This window comes from Catharus ustulatus, chromosome 3, assembly GCF_009819885.2.
Source record: "Catharus ustulatus isolate bCatUst1 chromosome 3, bCatUst1.pri.v2, whole genome shotgun sequence".
Lineage (NCBI taxonomy): Eukaryota > Metazoa > Chordata > Aves > Passeriformes > Turdidae > Catharus > Catharus ustulatus.
Genome location: NC_046223.1, coordinates 46663612 through 46680094, shown reverse-complemented (window position 1 = coordinate 46680094; position 16483 = coordinate 46663612). Strand labels below are relative to the sequence as shown.

Here is a 16483-nt window from a genome sequence, read left to right as displayed (position 1 = left end):
TACATCTCCCGGCGTGCCGCGCGGGGCGGCCCGGGAGCGGCGGGCGCTGGAGCGGGTGGTGGTGGTGGCGGTGCCGCTGCTGCTTAGCGAGGGAATCCCGGGCGCGCGCGGCGGTGCCGCGGACAGGTCGCGGTGAGCGCGGCGCCCCCGCCCAGACGGGTCCCGCCGCCCGCAGGAGCGGCCGCGCCGGGAGGAGACGCTGCCGCCGACGACCCGCGGCGCGTCCCTCTCCTTCCTGTGCCGGCGGCGGCGGGGCGCGGGCTGCCCCCTCCTCCGTCAGTCGCGGCGGCAGCGGCAGCATGAGCGGCGGCGGTGGCGGCCGGAGCGCGACGACGAAGGCACGGCTGGCAGCGCGGCTGCTGGCGGTGCTCGGCTGCGTCCTGACAGCGGAGGCCCAGGTAGGAGCCGGCGGCTGGCGGGACGGTGCGGCGGGGTGGGAGCGTGGCCGGGCAGGGATGCCCGCCGGCTGTGGGCTGGAGCCCTCCCGGAGGGACAGCCGGCAGAGGCGGGAGCTGAGGTCACTTCGGGGAGAGGGCAGCCCTGGGCCGTGTCATGTGCAGCTCCCCGCGGAGAAGTCGAGGAATCTCGTGTTGGAGTCTGTAGCCCACGTCCTTCCCTTTCCACAGCCTGTGGCTGGCGCTTGCCGGGATCCAGGACGGGGCCGGTGCCGCCGGTCTGCGGGGAGAAGGTGGCTGACCTGGGAACTACGGGTAGCATCAGTCAGTGGGATGTGTTGGGTAGCTCTGGGCTGGGTCATGCCCGTGGCTTCGGGCAGAAAGGTCGGTGCCCTGATGAAGCCTGTGAGACGCCATATGTTCCAATGGTGATGCCAATGCCCAGCATTGGCTTGTGCTTAGGTCGTGTCTGTTTGCCCACATTACAGGGAAGGATGAGAACACTCCTTCCTTCTGTAAACTGCCTTCACAGCTTTAGGAGGACATGTGTCTGTGGTTAGGAGCTCGCTGTTCATCCAGTGTGTGATCTTGACTGAAATGATAGCTGGTGTCAAGTAGGAGAGGCTTGCAGCTGGGCCAAAGCCCTTGGAGTGAGTTTATAAAGGAATACACCGTCCATGTGGAGCAAAGCTTATCCTCTGGATTATTATTTTTCTTTTATTTTCTAAATTTCTGTGGTGTATAGTATGCTATACTGTAAGTGGCCACCCAAAGAGGTGATGACAGCATAGATAACTTTTATTGCAGCTCTTTGTGTTATACGTTGAGGTTGTCTCTGATTTACACAATTTTAACAAACTATTTTAGTGTAACTAAGTGCTAATTGAAACGGAGTTTTAAAGAAGCACTTAATAAGATGGCATGGGTTTTTTTGTGATGCTTGGCAGAGAGATTGGTTGTTGCTATTTCATAAAATTGTTAGCATATTGTGTTCAGAGTTTGGCCTGTGCAGGGAAAGATCAGCTAACCAATAGTTCTTGGAGTCATGTTACCTCATTCTGTTCTCTCATTCTGCAGCTATGGCAAAGTAAAACCTCTAAGGAACAAAACAAGGTGTCCCAGGTGGTCTTCTAATTGTTGAAGCAATTAAAGTACAACAACCTGATAACATTAATAAGGTTGTTTGTATTAATAGATTGCTTATTATTATATGCATTTATTCAGGTTTTTTTCCTTAATATTAAAGTGCTGACTGTGTTTTTCTTTCTAGATTTCATAAGGAGAAATTGATGCAGGTTGGACATTGACCTTTTCTTCTGAAAGGTTGATTTATCTTGGAGAAGATAAGTTAAAAGTTTCACTTCTCCAGTATAGCTCCAATATCTGTTTAAGAACTAAACTAGGTTTGACAATACCTGGAAGCACTTTGATAAGCATGTTGGAAATGTAGAAAAAATTGCAACTACGTAATGTCAGATGACTTCTCGAACACCAATTATAGTAGGCTAATGCTTTTAGATTTTGTTATAGAGTTCAAAGTAATTAAGAGATGGAAAAGAAACCATGATACTTGTCCATTGTAATAAAAGTGTGATAACTTACAGTGCAGTTTGACTTTATATTTGTGGACTAAGTTAACAAACATAGTTCAATTTAAAAAAGGCAAAGTACCAATTGTGTGAATAACAGAGTAGGTCTCGCAATACGTAGTTGTAACCTTGTAGTACACTGTTTTTATTTTGATGTCCCAAATTAAAAAGCCAAATTCATTAGAACATCCAGACGTTGACAAAAATGAAACAATTTTCTGCATATTCTTGGGGTGTTCATTGTTCCATCGTAAGTGAGAGCAGTGAAGCCTGCACTTAGACTAATTAAAGAAACCTCTGACTGGGGTACTTGAAGCCAGTGATGCTGGTGCATCACTGTGCTGTGAACTGACTCCACTGCTGTGCGGTATTAGTGTTTCATATGTGCTGTTAAAGTATTTTATAATTTGTAGTTTGGTACAGATACAGCTTAGTTTAATTTTAGAGCACACTTTCCAAGGGTACACTGATTTTGCTATTTTGTGTATACAGGGAGCTAACTGTTCTAGTTCTGAAAAAGTTATGAGAAAAAAATGGAAAAGTTAGTTTGGTTGCTCTGGTACTGTGAATAAATTTTTCTCTTCATAATTTCCTGAATCAGTTACAGTTTTTGAGGAGGATTCATTTCTGAAAATTCATTGATCTAGGTAAACTGTACTGCATTTTCAAAGATGTTTTTAGAATTGAGGTCTTAGTTAAATAAAAAGGCTGCAGCTTTTTATTTTTCCATGAGGATTTGACACTGAGTGTAATTATTGCATTTATCTGGGACAGTTTTGCCCCAAAAAAGCATTTTCTGTTTTGCATAAATGGTAGAATTATTTTTGTAAGCAGTGGATAGCCTTATGAGCTGGTCATCAAAATAGTTTCCTACTCTTTATCTTCTCAATCCAAAAAAAACTTTCTTGTATCATCGTATTTATGCAGTTCAGTAATATTTGAGCAAAATGTTCAGAGTTATCTTTTTGCCTTTTTATATTATAATGAAATTTTCTACTGTTTGCTCTACGGTATGGTGTTACCTGTAAGGGCTGCACCTTTGCAGATTTCTGCCCATGTGGGATCAATAAGAAAATTTGAAATTAAATTATTATATATTAAGGTGAATGGAGGTTTTATTTCTGTAAGCACCATTAATAACAAGTTTTTTCTTCTGACTTTGAAGTTGTCAGTCATGTGGTCTGTGAAAAATCTGTAATTACACATTGGCTCTTTGACCGTTGTTTGCCCAGGTTTGAAGTCAGATAACATTAACAAGGCAAGCATAACAGCAGGAAACATTTTTGGTTAAAGTAACTTTTCTTAAATTAGTTTTACTTTATTGCCATATCTGCTCTACAGAATTGTAACAGCCTATTTAGTGCCTCAGGAAAAGTAGGATCTACGTAAGGTGAATTTTCCACTTAAGTGCTTTAATGCTATATCATCACCCCTTTATTCTCACAGAGAGTTGGGGGAAATCCATTTTCCAGGCTTCCTTTATGCTTCATAAAGGAGCAGAAGCCTACTATTTGGTTTCTAGTGGCTCTTACATCAAGCTTGGTTATATAAGGGTATCTGTTCTGTAAAGTACGGGAGTGATTTATCATGCATAAAACAGATTAGATGATTTCATAATCTCATCTATGTGAAATCTGTGGAGGAAAAAAAAGCTAGAAGATATTTTTTGTCTCCTTTTCCACATAACATTTTAATAGCTAGAAGTTCTTCTAATCCCATACAAGATATAAGATGTGTGGGCATTTCTATTTTAAATAATTTATAGGCCATAATGTATGTCAATGAATTTCCTGTCTGGCTAAAGAACAGAAGCAGTAAGCACCACTAAACCCTTCAGACATGTTTGTAGTAGTTGAAGAAGCTATACCTAAGAGAGTTAGTTTAGATTTATTGAAATTTATTATATAACTGTTCATAGAACCACTCTTTGAGTATTTCCACCTTTCAATAAGACACTGCCAAGGTCTCAGCAAGAGTGTTGCCATGGCCTAGTTGGAGCTGTCCTCTCCGCTGCATGCACAGTCCTGCCCTCTCTTTCTGTGTCGGCAGCAGAACTTCTGCATTTGTAGTGTGTGCTGCTTTTCATGGGGGTGGTCTTAACCTACTGCAGTAGCAGTACAGCTTGCTGTCCTGGCACAAGAAGAGGGATGGGACCTGGAAAAGTCATACTCAGTTTCATGACAGATTCACAGCATTGTAATATAGATCCCTGTGCCTCCTTTTCCTGGTATTCATTTGTTGAATTTATTTGTGGAATTGTAAACTACTTGGGCACAGAAGAACCTACACTTCTTTTCCCCATGCCTCTAAGGAAACTAGATGGAGTGTTTTCACACTTTGAGAAGATATATGAAAATAAAATGACAGTGTGTGATTGTAGGGTTTTTTTAGGCAATTCGACTCGTGATCATTTGGTAGGAGAACAGTTGATACGCAACTTTGCTAATATACCACGTGTTTGTAATTTGGAAAATCTTGTTGCTCATTCTTCAGAAAGTTCTATATGCTGAAAGTGTCAGCACATTTCAGGGATGAAATTATTAATCTTGCAAATGTTGATTTAGCAATACATTTGGAGGTGGGCTTGAGCTCTAAGTGCTACAGTTTTACTTTGAGTTTGAGGTATGTTACAGGGTATTTTGTGATGAGAAATATTTGCTATGGAACTGCATTTCGCTAGTATTTCTTTTAATTACCATATTTTTCTCTTTAAAGGATTTTTCTGCAGTTAATATTCTATTTATATATTAAAAATGTTTATTTTCTCAATAGCTCACAGGAGTCCTGGATGATTGTTTATGTGACATAGAAAGCATTGATGACTTCAATACTTTCAAGATATTTCCCAAAATACAGAAACTGCAAGAACGTGATTACTTCAGATATTACAAGGTACACTTAGAGTGGTATTTTCCTGAATAATGTAAATAAAATGCAGAAAATATAGGAAGGCTTGCATATCAAGTCAATTTGCCAGTGTTAAGCTGCCTAGTGAAAGCCAACAGCTCTTTAATTTGGTTGAAGCAAGTTTTCAGTCCCTGACAGTTATGTTGGTAGTAAGTCTTGTTCATCCTGGAGTCAGTGTCAGTAAATCATGACTGCTTTCATTCAATTGATAAGTGGTAATTTTAAAGATGGTGCCTTTGTACTGCTGCATCTGGAAAAGGATCATATTTTAGCAATTTTATGACAGCATGGAATGCTTATCTTCTAAGAAATGTGTGTAATTTGAAATAGAAATATTGCCATGATTTACTTTTCTAATAAGTTGCTGTCTTATTTCTGGTTTTAGTGTTTGCTATCTAGAGAACTGTTATTCCTTTGAGAAATAGGTAAAACTGTTTCTTTTTCAAGTAGTATGTAATATCACTTTTTATTATGTGAAGCATTTCTTTCTCTATCTGATGTGCAAATGATTTGAAGCCTGATACTTCTGTCTTCAGATATGCTTAACTTTAAAGTGAAGTTGCATTTTGACTGAGCTAATCAGGTGGCTTCCTGCCACTGGAAAAAGGAACTCACACTCCTCTAGGGCAGCATCCTGCCACTTTGCTACTTTTAGCTCTCAGTTAGGCCAACGCATCTCTTTAACCTGGTACATATTTAGTTTGGGTGTTTCAGTTTGTCATCTGGGGTTTCTTTGGTAAGGTGATCTTTTGTTGATTTTGTTGGGGTTTTTTTGGTTGGTTTGGGGTTTTTTTTCTCCTTTTTCATCCATCTTTTTAGGATGTAAAAAGTCATCTAGCTGATCTGGAATCAGACAAATATTAGACTCACACAAGATTGAGTTATGAGTGTGCAAAAGGAGGAGAAAGCACTAAACTCTTCCCTTTCTAGCCTGAGCAAGCAGTAACGTGCAACTGCACCTTGAATCTCCTGCTACATGATATAGTTCTAAAATCACTTTTCAGGAGAAACAGGATATGTGCAACTTCAGTACTAATACATCACGTAGTAGTGGTAATGAGATTCTCCATAAGCAACAGAAAGATACAAAATTAAGTACATGAAGATGAGAGCAACAGGTATATGGGACTTCATACAACAGTAATTTTATCTTGCAAATTTAGAGCTAATGTTCATTTCAACAGCAGTTCTGCAGATCATACTCTAAAGGTGTGTTGCAGTCCTGCTTCATCTTTTAAACTGATCTTCCCAACACATGGGCAGTTCCAAGGGCTGTGTGCAGTCTACCCTTCATCACACTTCACTTAGTACTTCTAGGGGTGACAGGGAAGAATTTGTTTTGAACAAACAGAGTAAGTCAGAACATTCTTCACCCTTTCCTGTTTCAATAAGCTTTTTTGATATCTCTGTGCAGAATGGTGAAAGTGCTTTTAAGCACATAAATGGATGTGGAAATTGTGAGGGTAGGTGTTTTGGTTTAGGAATGGTACTCCACACCAAACCATGCACCGCTCACTCTCATTCCTCTGTTTTCCTCTCTCTCTCCATGCTACATCAGGATGGAGATGAGAATTGGAGGCACAAAAGATAAAGATCATGGGTTGAGATAAGAACAGTTTTCTGGAGACAGCAATGAGATAAGAAAATGAACAGTAACAGCAACAATACTAATGGCAGAGGGCATAAGAAAAGAAGTTATTCACATGGAGGGGAAAAAATAATAGATAATATCAGATTACTTCCTCTGCCACATTTTCTCGATTGGAAAGAACCCCTTCTCCCTGGAAGAAAGTCCTTTTCCCCTGTCCCTTGCAATGATGTAAGTTGGTATAGGAGAACTCAAACCCGAATGTACAATACTGAATGGATGAGGTAGTTTGTATTTAAAGGCCAGAAAAAACATCATAAAGTCTTGCAGAAATTGTGCTAGATGATTTGTAAATAGTAGAACGCTTCCCAATGAAACATTTGTGTTTCTAGTTTTATAAATCAGAAAACACAAAATGTGGAAACCTCATGATCAAGAATGTCTTTTAATTTGTGAAAGGACTGAATAATACTGAGTGATAATAATGAAATCCAATACCTCATACTCTGAAGAACATCAGATGCTTAATGTAGACACTACTTGATTGGTTTGATAAAAGTACAAGTGCTATACAACTTCAGTTTGTGTGTATACTCGTTTTTGGTCCTTTTCAGTCATTCTGGGACTAGTTCATCTTGATTTGCATGTGTTCTTTCTGAATTAATCTGAAGTTTAGGCATCAGTATTCTTTTATTTACAGCATTTTTCTGGGTAAAAACCAGCGGCTGCCTAGTTACTTATATTTTCTTCAGTGTGTAAGCATTTTTTGTTGTGATAGTTTACTTTTAAGGAGGTTGTAATTTAGCTATGTTAACTGTCTTTTTTGGTAGAAGTTGGTGGGAGGCGAAAGTTTTATATAATAGTCTTACTGTGAGGTGATGTAGAATGTAAAATTATTTTGTGCTTTATTTAAAAAGATGTGAGTGAACAAGTACAAAAAAATACTTTTGCATTTTTTTTTCTAGGAATGGTATTTGTGCGTTGAGTAGAGGAGATGGGGGGAGCAAACTAAAATCTCCGCTTTTATTGCAAATGTGCTAGCAGGGTTTGAGCTGTAATGAGAAGATATTTGTCATCACTTCTAAGAAGTTGTGCCATCTGCTAAATGTCTTGTCAGGATTTTTTTGACTGAGGAATAACTTTAACATTTTAAAATAATAATCTGGTTTTAGTTTGATTTTGAAATCCAAAAACATCCAAGCACTTATTTGAATTAGTAAGTTTCAATTTCAATTTAGTAGTGAGAGATTTAATTTTACTTTAATATACTGTGTGTTTGTGTTCACTCACTGGAGACCATTATCATTAGCAGGTTTACTGCACAAAGCTTCGTCTTATGTAGTTAAAGAGACCAATTAAAAGATACCAAATGAAGACCAAACTCCCCCAAATCCCCCTAGACTTAAAGTACTTCATATAACACTTTTTTCCCCTGTATCCTCTCCTTTATTTTAAAGGATTTCCTGATACTAAGAGCTTTCTTCTACAGTTTCCTTATGTAAATGCGGATTGTAAACTTCTGATTTTATATGTTTTATAGGTCAACCTGAAGAGACCGTGCCCATTTTGGGCTGATGACGGCCATTGTTCTATCAAAGATTGTCATGTAGAGCCTTGTCCTGAGGTAAGGATCAAATCATATAGAATAGAAAAAGGGGTTTGGGCTAAAAATTTGCCAATTTGAAGTGGCTAGTACTATAGTAACAATACTTACTAGTGAGAACTTAAATTTAAGTAAAAGTGACAAATTTCCATTCTAAAAGTAGAAACACAACCAAAATATTTTAAGGTCTTAGTCATTTTATGAACAAAGCAGATAGCTTCAAGAATAAGTCTCTTTAATCCCTAGCACCCCTTTGTATATAACATGTTGAGAAGGTAAAGGAGCAAGTTAATTCTTAAAAAAACCAAATCTGCTCTGGCCTCTATAGGAATGATACTTAATTTGTAGATTTTAATCAAGCATAAACATTTCTATGAGCAGTGTAAAAGCTGTGTTGTTTTGGTTTTTTTTAGAGCAAAATACCTGTCGGAATTAAGGCTGGGAGCTCTAATAAAGTAAGTACTCCTTTGTTTTTGAAATTCTTTCTGATTTTTTTTAATCTTAATTTTGTAACAGCTGTGACTTTTTAGTGCAAATCATCAGTGTTTGTATACTGATGAAACAGTTCAGATAAGTGATCAATTCCTGTTTGTGGCTTTACCTTTTCACTTGTATGTATAATAGTGTTTCTGACATAGCTGGTACTGTCATGTCATTTTGAGTCTGTTGTTGCTGGAGACCTGGTGCAGACTGACCCAATGGATGACAAGGGACAGCAGTGCATGACCACAGAATGCCTGATGCAAAATTGTTGCTTCATTTCTGAGTACAGGTCACCTCTTAAAAAGTTGTAGCCAAAGATGCACAGAGGCAGTAGCAGTGCAATCTTTTTTAACAATCAAAAACAATCACATCTAATATTAAAAAACCCAAATGATTGCATGGAGTTCTGCTATGCCTTGTTTTCAAGAGGTCATTATTCCAGAAATTATTTGGTTGTTAGTCTAAAGACAGTTAAGGCCAAAGTGACCAGTGCGAACTTAAGCAGTGAGTCTGTGCTGTTTGCTTTTGCTTGCATCTCTCCGAGCCGTCACCAAGTGATCTTAGCAAAGCCAAAGAAGTCAAGAGGCTAGATATGCCTAGAAAAAGAGGCCAGAGCAGCTACCCACACATCTCCAACAGTGCCCAAGAACGAGGGTTATAGCAGTTGATGGGATAATAGTGTCCAAATGAGAGATCTTCCCCACTGAGTGTCTTGACTGTTGTGGACACTTACCTCTTGATTAACTATCGTATCTCCATCCTCCCCAGTGCTGTCTACCTCACTGGGCAAGACTGAGTGTAGTTCACCATATCATGAAGGACTTAGGAAAAGGACTGTTTGCATTAGGTTTAGATATCATGCCAAGAAACGTTATCAGAGATAGCTGAGATGAATACTTCATTGTGAATTGATGGCTTGTATGATGCTGTCTGGAACAGAGCAGGCAACTCTGTCCTAGCTTTAGCTCAAGAGGAAGTCTTGTTTCTTTTATACATACATTAACTCATTTAAAGGTACCTGGTAATCAGAGAAGAAAAACCTTTCTCACTGACGTGATCTAAATGTCAGTCATTGTCATTCCAGCACAAGCAGCAGTAGTTGTTCTAAAAAGCTGACAGTGTCTCTGGGTAGCAGATCTTGTGTTTTAGCTGAATTATCTGTTGCCAGCTTTCTTTTTCATTAACTTATATTCCAAGCTTGATTGTAGAGAAAATGACTCCTGGAATAGCGTAATGCCTCCTGAAGAGAGGGACTTTAAGACTTTAAAGACTGTTTCACGAAGGGTTCTTGTAGCAGGCATTTGAGCTTCCTGATTGATTAATCTTGAGAGCCATAAATAAGTTGTTAAATAGTAACCAAAGAGTATGCTCTTCTTTAGATATTTCACATGAGCATATCTAATTGGATTTAGGAAGTGATAAAATAGGTGCCTTTTGCTTTCACCACAATGAAGAACGTGGGATAAATTCTTTGGGAAGCTGTCACTTGCTGTATGCTCGCTGCTGTGGTTTCCTTTGAGTTGCCTTGCAGGTTGTTGAAACCAGCTATAGTACTGAAAGTTAAGCAATTCTGTACCTTTAATCTGCAATAGAAGACACTAATGCGTGTTGTTTTTCTGTTAGAGAAGCAAATACTTCTGGATGAAAATTGTCCTCAGAACAAACATAAATCTCACCCATGCCATTTTATTACTTCTTATGGTTCTGTTCAATGATCTTTTGTAGAGCCAATTAAAAATTGGTAATTTAATTCAGTATCCCTTTTAAGGAAATATCAAATTTGTTTTGGTTTGAATGTTTTGTTTCAAGGACTGTGCAAGTACTGTACTATTAACCTGTGCTAATTTCCCATTTGGGTAAGTCTTGCACATTATGGCTTATCTGTAAAGCACTGGGTTAAAAAAAAAAGGAGGTATTTTTTTTCCCCAAGGACATATATGTCTAATTTCTCTCTTAAATCCTAATAGTTGGTCTTGGAAAGCTGAAAATAACCAAAGCCATCTTTTTAATAATAAGAGTTATAATCTCTTGAATAGATACACTCACAGTAGAATCCTGTGGAGAGGTTTTCTGTGGCTTCTGTTCAGTTTCCCATTGCCTTTCTCTCCTAATGTAGAGGAGCTTGTAACCCTCTAGTTTTATTTAGGTTTTTGTGGGGGATTTTATTTTTTGTTTGCTGAACAATGAAGAAAACAGTTCTTTGGAATGCTCATCTAGCTGCAAAAACCAAGGTTACACTTGTGCAGCTTCTCCATAGGAGTGCAGTTAGCAATAGAGGGTGTCTTTTTAATTCTTGGCACCACTATAAGCCTTTTGCTGTAGTGGCACACAGTAATTTCCTTTTCTACAGTTCTGTTGCATTTGAGTGGTGAGTGTGTATTTTGTGGCTAGACATTAAAGCTGTATTAATCTTTGAAGCAAGGGACAGAATACAGTAACTCCAGGTTACAACATTCAACTTTGTAATTCACTTCCTGCCCTTCTCTTTTCTGATATTTTTTTTTTCCCAGTAACTGGCCTTAGGAGATCCTGGTTGGCAAGAACAGATATTTTGTCCTGATCTTGTCAGGGGTCACAGAGCACTGATCTAACAAATGTTGCAATTAAACACTGGAGAATAGTAAAGGCTGGAAACATGTTTTGAGACCTGAAAGTTCATTTTGTTAGAAACCTTAAATTTAGGATTCTAATCTTGGCAGTAACTTTTTTTCCCTTCAGGATAGGGATTGGTTTGCAACTCTAGACATGCAGAATGTTTACTTCAGCATCTTAGTATGTTATTTCATCAGCAGTATCTGTTTCAGTCTAGGTTAAGGCCATTCCTTGTTCCCATTTTTCCATGTAACATCCATACAATGCTTAAGAATGAGGTTCCATGCCTATCAAATCCAAGAAAATTGGGTGATATATTCTTTCTAGACTACATATGGGCAAGGGCCCTAACAAGTTTTAAATTATTTGTTTTTTCTTACCTCCTTCACTTCTTAGGTCTTCTGCTGTTTTTCCCTGTGTTAATTCAGGCAAATACATTTTTAAAAAGCAAATAATTTTACTTACTCATTTAACAGTTTTAATTAAATGCTTCCTTTTTTTGAGTGATAAATATTGTAGTGGTACTTTTCCTCTGGCATCTTGACCACAAAGCTGTCCTCAGAAATGAATCACTCTTTCTTTTTAAATTTATCATTTATTTGGTTTTATTTAATTGACCTAAGGTTTAGTCTCGAAAAAGGACACATACTGCTGCTCCCCCCGTCCCAATCAAAAAACCTCCAAAAGGAGGAAATTGAATTTATCTTTTCAGACAGCACTGTTACTACCTTTTAAGTTCCAAAACTTAGAAGAATTTTTTGAGCTTTAAGCTGACAGTCTTCAATTCCCTGCTTACATAACCACATTATTATAGAATAGTGGAATTCAATCTTTAATTCTTCAAATGTTTTCCTTAGAAGTGTTCCAGAAGTAAGTATTTTAGTGGATTACTTTCTTAAAAATACTTCAGAATCAAAGTTAAGCTTATATATTTGAATTCTGTCTTTAAAATAAGCAAAATTTAAGTTCAGCTGAAAAAGCTTGTCTTCCAGACCTGTGCAGACCTGAAGTGAGCCAATGAATTGGATTAAAGGAAACATGGGGGAAAATGGCCAAAACTAACAAATACACCTACAGAAATGAAATTAGATGAAACTTGGGCTATGATTATACTTGCAAAAGAAAAAGTATGTTTATAGGTATGGCACTGCTTGTCTTTCAAGGTCATTTTATGAGACTGTAAATAAGTGTCTGAAACACTCCATGTAGGATGCTACATAACAAAAGAACTCAATTTAAACAAAAGGCAAAACAAAATTTTGACATCTTTAGCTGAATTCCCTGAAGCAGTTAAATTCACAGAGTGAAATCAGCCTGATGAACTTAAGTGAAAAAAAGTGGAAGTAAGAAATGTACCAGAACTATATACTGCTTCTAGAATAAGCAGATTTCCCCTAATACTAAGGAACTCACTGCTAAACTTAGAAATACCCAACACCTGTTCTTGAGGATTTCAGTAATTCATTTGCATATTAAATGTGACTTTTTTTTTTACAGTATTCAAAAGCAGCAAATAATTCCAAAGAATTGGAAGACTGTGAGCAAGCTAACAAGCTGGGAGCAGTTAACAGTACCTTAAGGTATGCTGTGATTTACATCAACAGCACAAAAAATAGTAAGAAAATAACACTTTATTTTCTCTATCCGATGTGCTGGTTTTTGTTCTTCGTTCTTCCCATAACCCATTAAAAAGTAAATGGGAAATGATGCAAGAACATCTAAATGCAAAGGTATTAAATGATAAAATAATAATAAATGACCTTTTTTGTTTGAAGTATGCTTTGATACTGCTTAAGAAGTATCTTACAGCATCAAGAGTCAGAAGCAACTTGCAAATAAAACCACCTTTTCTTTATTCTTTGTTCTCAATGACTGTGCTGGATTAAGGGGTTTGGTCCTGCTTTGTTCCACTGTTGCATTGATGTGCCTATTTCTGATCATTCAGTGAACCAGATCGAGGAGTTGAGTTACTTTTGTTGGCAAAGTTATTTTTAGCTTGGATCAATTCTCTGATCTTACCTATTACATGGCACTCTGGAGGTTGGGTGGGAGGAATACTGTAGGATGATGTTGCCCCTGGGTACAAAAGTCTGTGGAACAGCATCTAGAAAACATAGTACTCTACTGGATTACCCACTTTTGAAAAATAGAAATAGAAAAATCAATTATTCACTGTTAATGGAGTGGTGTGGTGTCTTTGCCCACAAATTGCAGTTCTACCTGGTAAAGATGTTAAAACTGTAAATGGAAAACTGTAGGAAATGCCTTTATGAGAGTAGGATAGATGATTAAAGTTGGGAGAGGGAAGGTAATGGATCCTGCAAGTGGAGGACAAGTTTGTAAACCTCCATGTTCTCCACCTAGCAGTGCATTATCCTCTTTGTTTTGAGTTGTTTTCCTTTATAAGTTGTATTTCTTGTGGTTATCAAATCTTATCTGTTGGTAATTACCAGAGACTTTCCTCACCTAATGCCAAATATAATGTCTCCTATTGTGATTTGCAGAAGGTTAGAAATGTATCTTGTAGAATTGCCTCTGTTTCTAGAGTTGAGCTGGTGCTAATTTGATCAAATGGAATAGGTTGTTTTTGTTCTTCCAAGGTGCTTCCCTGCATCTGGAGCAGAGTTCCCCATCTTAACTTTGCTGACATTTTGCTGTCAGTGGTGTGGCATCAGTAGTTCTGTGCTGCACTCAGTCACAGAAGAAAGATTTTTGCACTGTTTAATAGTGTGGGAACTTCAAACTACTTGTGTCTCTAGTACAGTGCACCTTTGAAAATGCTAGAGTGGAATACCATTATTATTAAAATGGGCTTAGGACAAATCATATTCATAGAGTACTTTGGCTTAGAAGAGGGATTTAGACCTCTAGTCTCCCAGTAAGAAGTAAGACACTAAAAATTGTAGCTTTTGTTGAAAGTACAGGTTATGAAAACAGGGTGAGTCTTCCCTCCCCCACCCTCAAAGTGACAGTTGCTACAGTAGTACTTTGAAATGTGTTTAAAATGTATTCTAGAAACTTATTTTACCAAGCTGTTACTGAAGGAGGAGAAGCTGCAGTTTGTTCAAATAATGGTGAAATCTTTGTCTCAACATTGACTTTTGAAAGTATTGCAGGTGATGCTTGCTTGAATCTAAGTGCAATTAACAAGGGGTAGCTCCATATATTCTCAAGTTTCAGATATATTGTCTCAGAAGCTATATGTGGGTTGTATTTCTTTCAAAGCTCTAATTGATACTGTTTATTAAAAAGTTTAAAATGGAATGTATTTTTTTCCCCTCAGTAACCAAAGTAAGGAGGCTTTCATTGACTGGGCAAGATACGATGATTCACAGGATCATTTTTGTGAACTTGATGGTAAAATGTTTAAGCTTTTTCAAAGTGTTTGTTTTATTTGCTGTCTCATAAAAATGCAAAAGATCATGATTTCTGTACAAATAGCCAATTTTAAGTTTTGACAGAAATGTGACTGATCGTATGATACACACAAAGTGCAAATTTTTGCAATTTTATAAGGAGTGTTTGGTAGCCTGCATGGTACACATTCACCATTTCTTCCTTTTAGTATATTGAACAGGACATATTTATGTAAATAAGATGGGAAATGGGAGGAGGCTAGCACTTCTTAAAAAAGCTTCTTACAAAAAAAAATTGCATCAGCACAAATATAAAACAAATGACTTGCACCTGGTTGTTTCTTACTATCATATTGTTTTGTTACTTTACTGTGCTTGGACTGAGTTTGTTGTTCTTCCAACCTTACTGTTCACAAATGATCTCTGCCCCCTTATTTGTAACGACTTTCTTATTGTTAAAAATTAGGATACTAGGTTAATGTGTTTTCTCTACTCCACAAATGTGAGTCTTTTTATTTGCTTGTAACATTCAAAGCTCAAAAGAATGTTTTTCAGTAAGTGTGAGAATTGCCAGCTTCAGGATTGACTACTGAAGTCCTTTTTAATAAATACCTTAGAAAGCTTTCTATGCTAGGAATACTTAGGGCATAATGCTAGATGTTTTATCTACCTTTAGGCTTAGTTTGGTGTCACCTGAGAAAGTAGCAGCTGCAGTGGACTTAGCAGCTGCAGTTCTCTTTCAGCACTTCTGCTGCGTCTGATCTTAGCGCTTTCTATATGAGCTGTTTCTGTAACAGCTGATGAGCATTACTGTAGATCTGAACTGTTATATGGAATTATCTGCTGTTGTCTCTACTATCTTCAAGTAGTCTACATACATTTTTTTAGTAATACTGAGCTGTGAAAGGTACAGTTGAGAAGCATTTCTTTTAGAAGTAATGCTAACTTAAGTAGTTGCTGATTCTAGTTCCATGTCTCCTTATATCATGCCCTGCTGAAGGAAGATGTCCCCAGCTGTGTTCTTCCAGTGTGGTTTTTTTTTTTTGCACTGACTCTGGTGTGCATCTTTCTGCATGGTAAGCTGATTAGGTTTACCTAAATAGCGGGAAAGTAAGTTGCCCTCTCCCTGCCACCTCCCACACTGTTGTGATGAAGTGGCTTGTTGGGTGAGTTTGTGATCTGGAGCAGGGAGAGTGAAAGAAAATAACTACTGGGAGTCATGGGGAGGAAATAGAAACCCTTGCTGTCTTCTCCTCTCTTCCTGTTGGGCTTAATCATAAACTAGATAAGGGAAATGATCTCTCTGTAAAAACTTAGTAACCTGGGTCAGCTTTCCATATTTGTTGCATGGCTTCACAGTGCACACAGACTCAGCTGTATGTGGATAACAAGAAGAGAAATTAACCCTAAAATGATATGGGAGTGTAGGAACTGCTTAGGTTAGCCACACTGTCAAATAAATAAATAAAGATGTAATTGGATTGTCTCATCCGGCACTCATTGTTGTGTGTCTTGTATCAGTCTCCTTTCTTTGTTTTTGCTGCTGAAGCAATGCTTAACTGCTCATGCAGAATCATCTTTTTTAGAGAAGTTTCACTCTGTTTCTGCAGGTTTTTTTGGTATCTGAGGAAGTACTATGTGGCACTTCTTGGCCTATTCCTATCAATAAGTCTCTGGACTTCGGGCTTGTATGTGGGGTTTGTTTAAGCATGGTTGGTCTTGACCTAGAATTACAAAGAGGGATGAATTCCTCCTACTTTTTACTGGTTGTGGCTTGAAACTGTTTCTGTTTCTGCAGTGTTTTTAAGCAGAGAGAATCCTGTTTCACAATTTTCTGTGGATAAGTTAACTGAAATTTATAGTGAACTTCCAAGATGAGGGTATAGCTTGTTGAAAGGCTGTTTAAGTAACATGCTTCTTGTTGTAACCCAGAGATTTCTTCTGCAATATGCTGAAAGTTTTGTTCAGTT

At 38.1% G+C, this 16483-nt stretch overlaps 1 protein-coding gene across 1 annotated transcript in view; it reads left to right on the top strand.

Moving 5' to 3' along the window:
* The first annotated feature begins 284 nt into the window (after nt 1–284).
* The window catches only part of ERO1B (endoplasmic reticulum oxidoreductase 1 beta), a 30127-nt gene continuing 13928 nt past the window's right edge, over nt 285–16483 (top strand). The window contains exons 1-6 of the mRNA XM_033055782.1: nt 285–398; nt 4757–4876; nt 8020–8103; nt 8496–8537; nt 12655–12737; nt 14441–14514. Coding sequence (XP_032911673.1) covers nt 300–398; nt 4757–4876; nt 8020–8103; nt 8496–8537; nt 12655–12737; nt 14441–14514 — 502 coding nt within the window. The 5' untranslated portion in view covers nt 285–299. The remainder of the gene's footprint in view (nt 399–4756; nt 4877–8019; nt 8104–8495; nt 8538–12654; nt 12738–14440; nt 14515–16483) is intronic.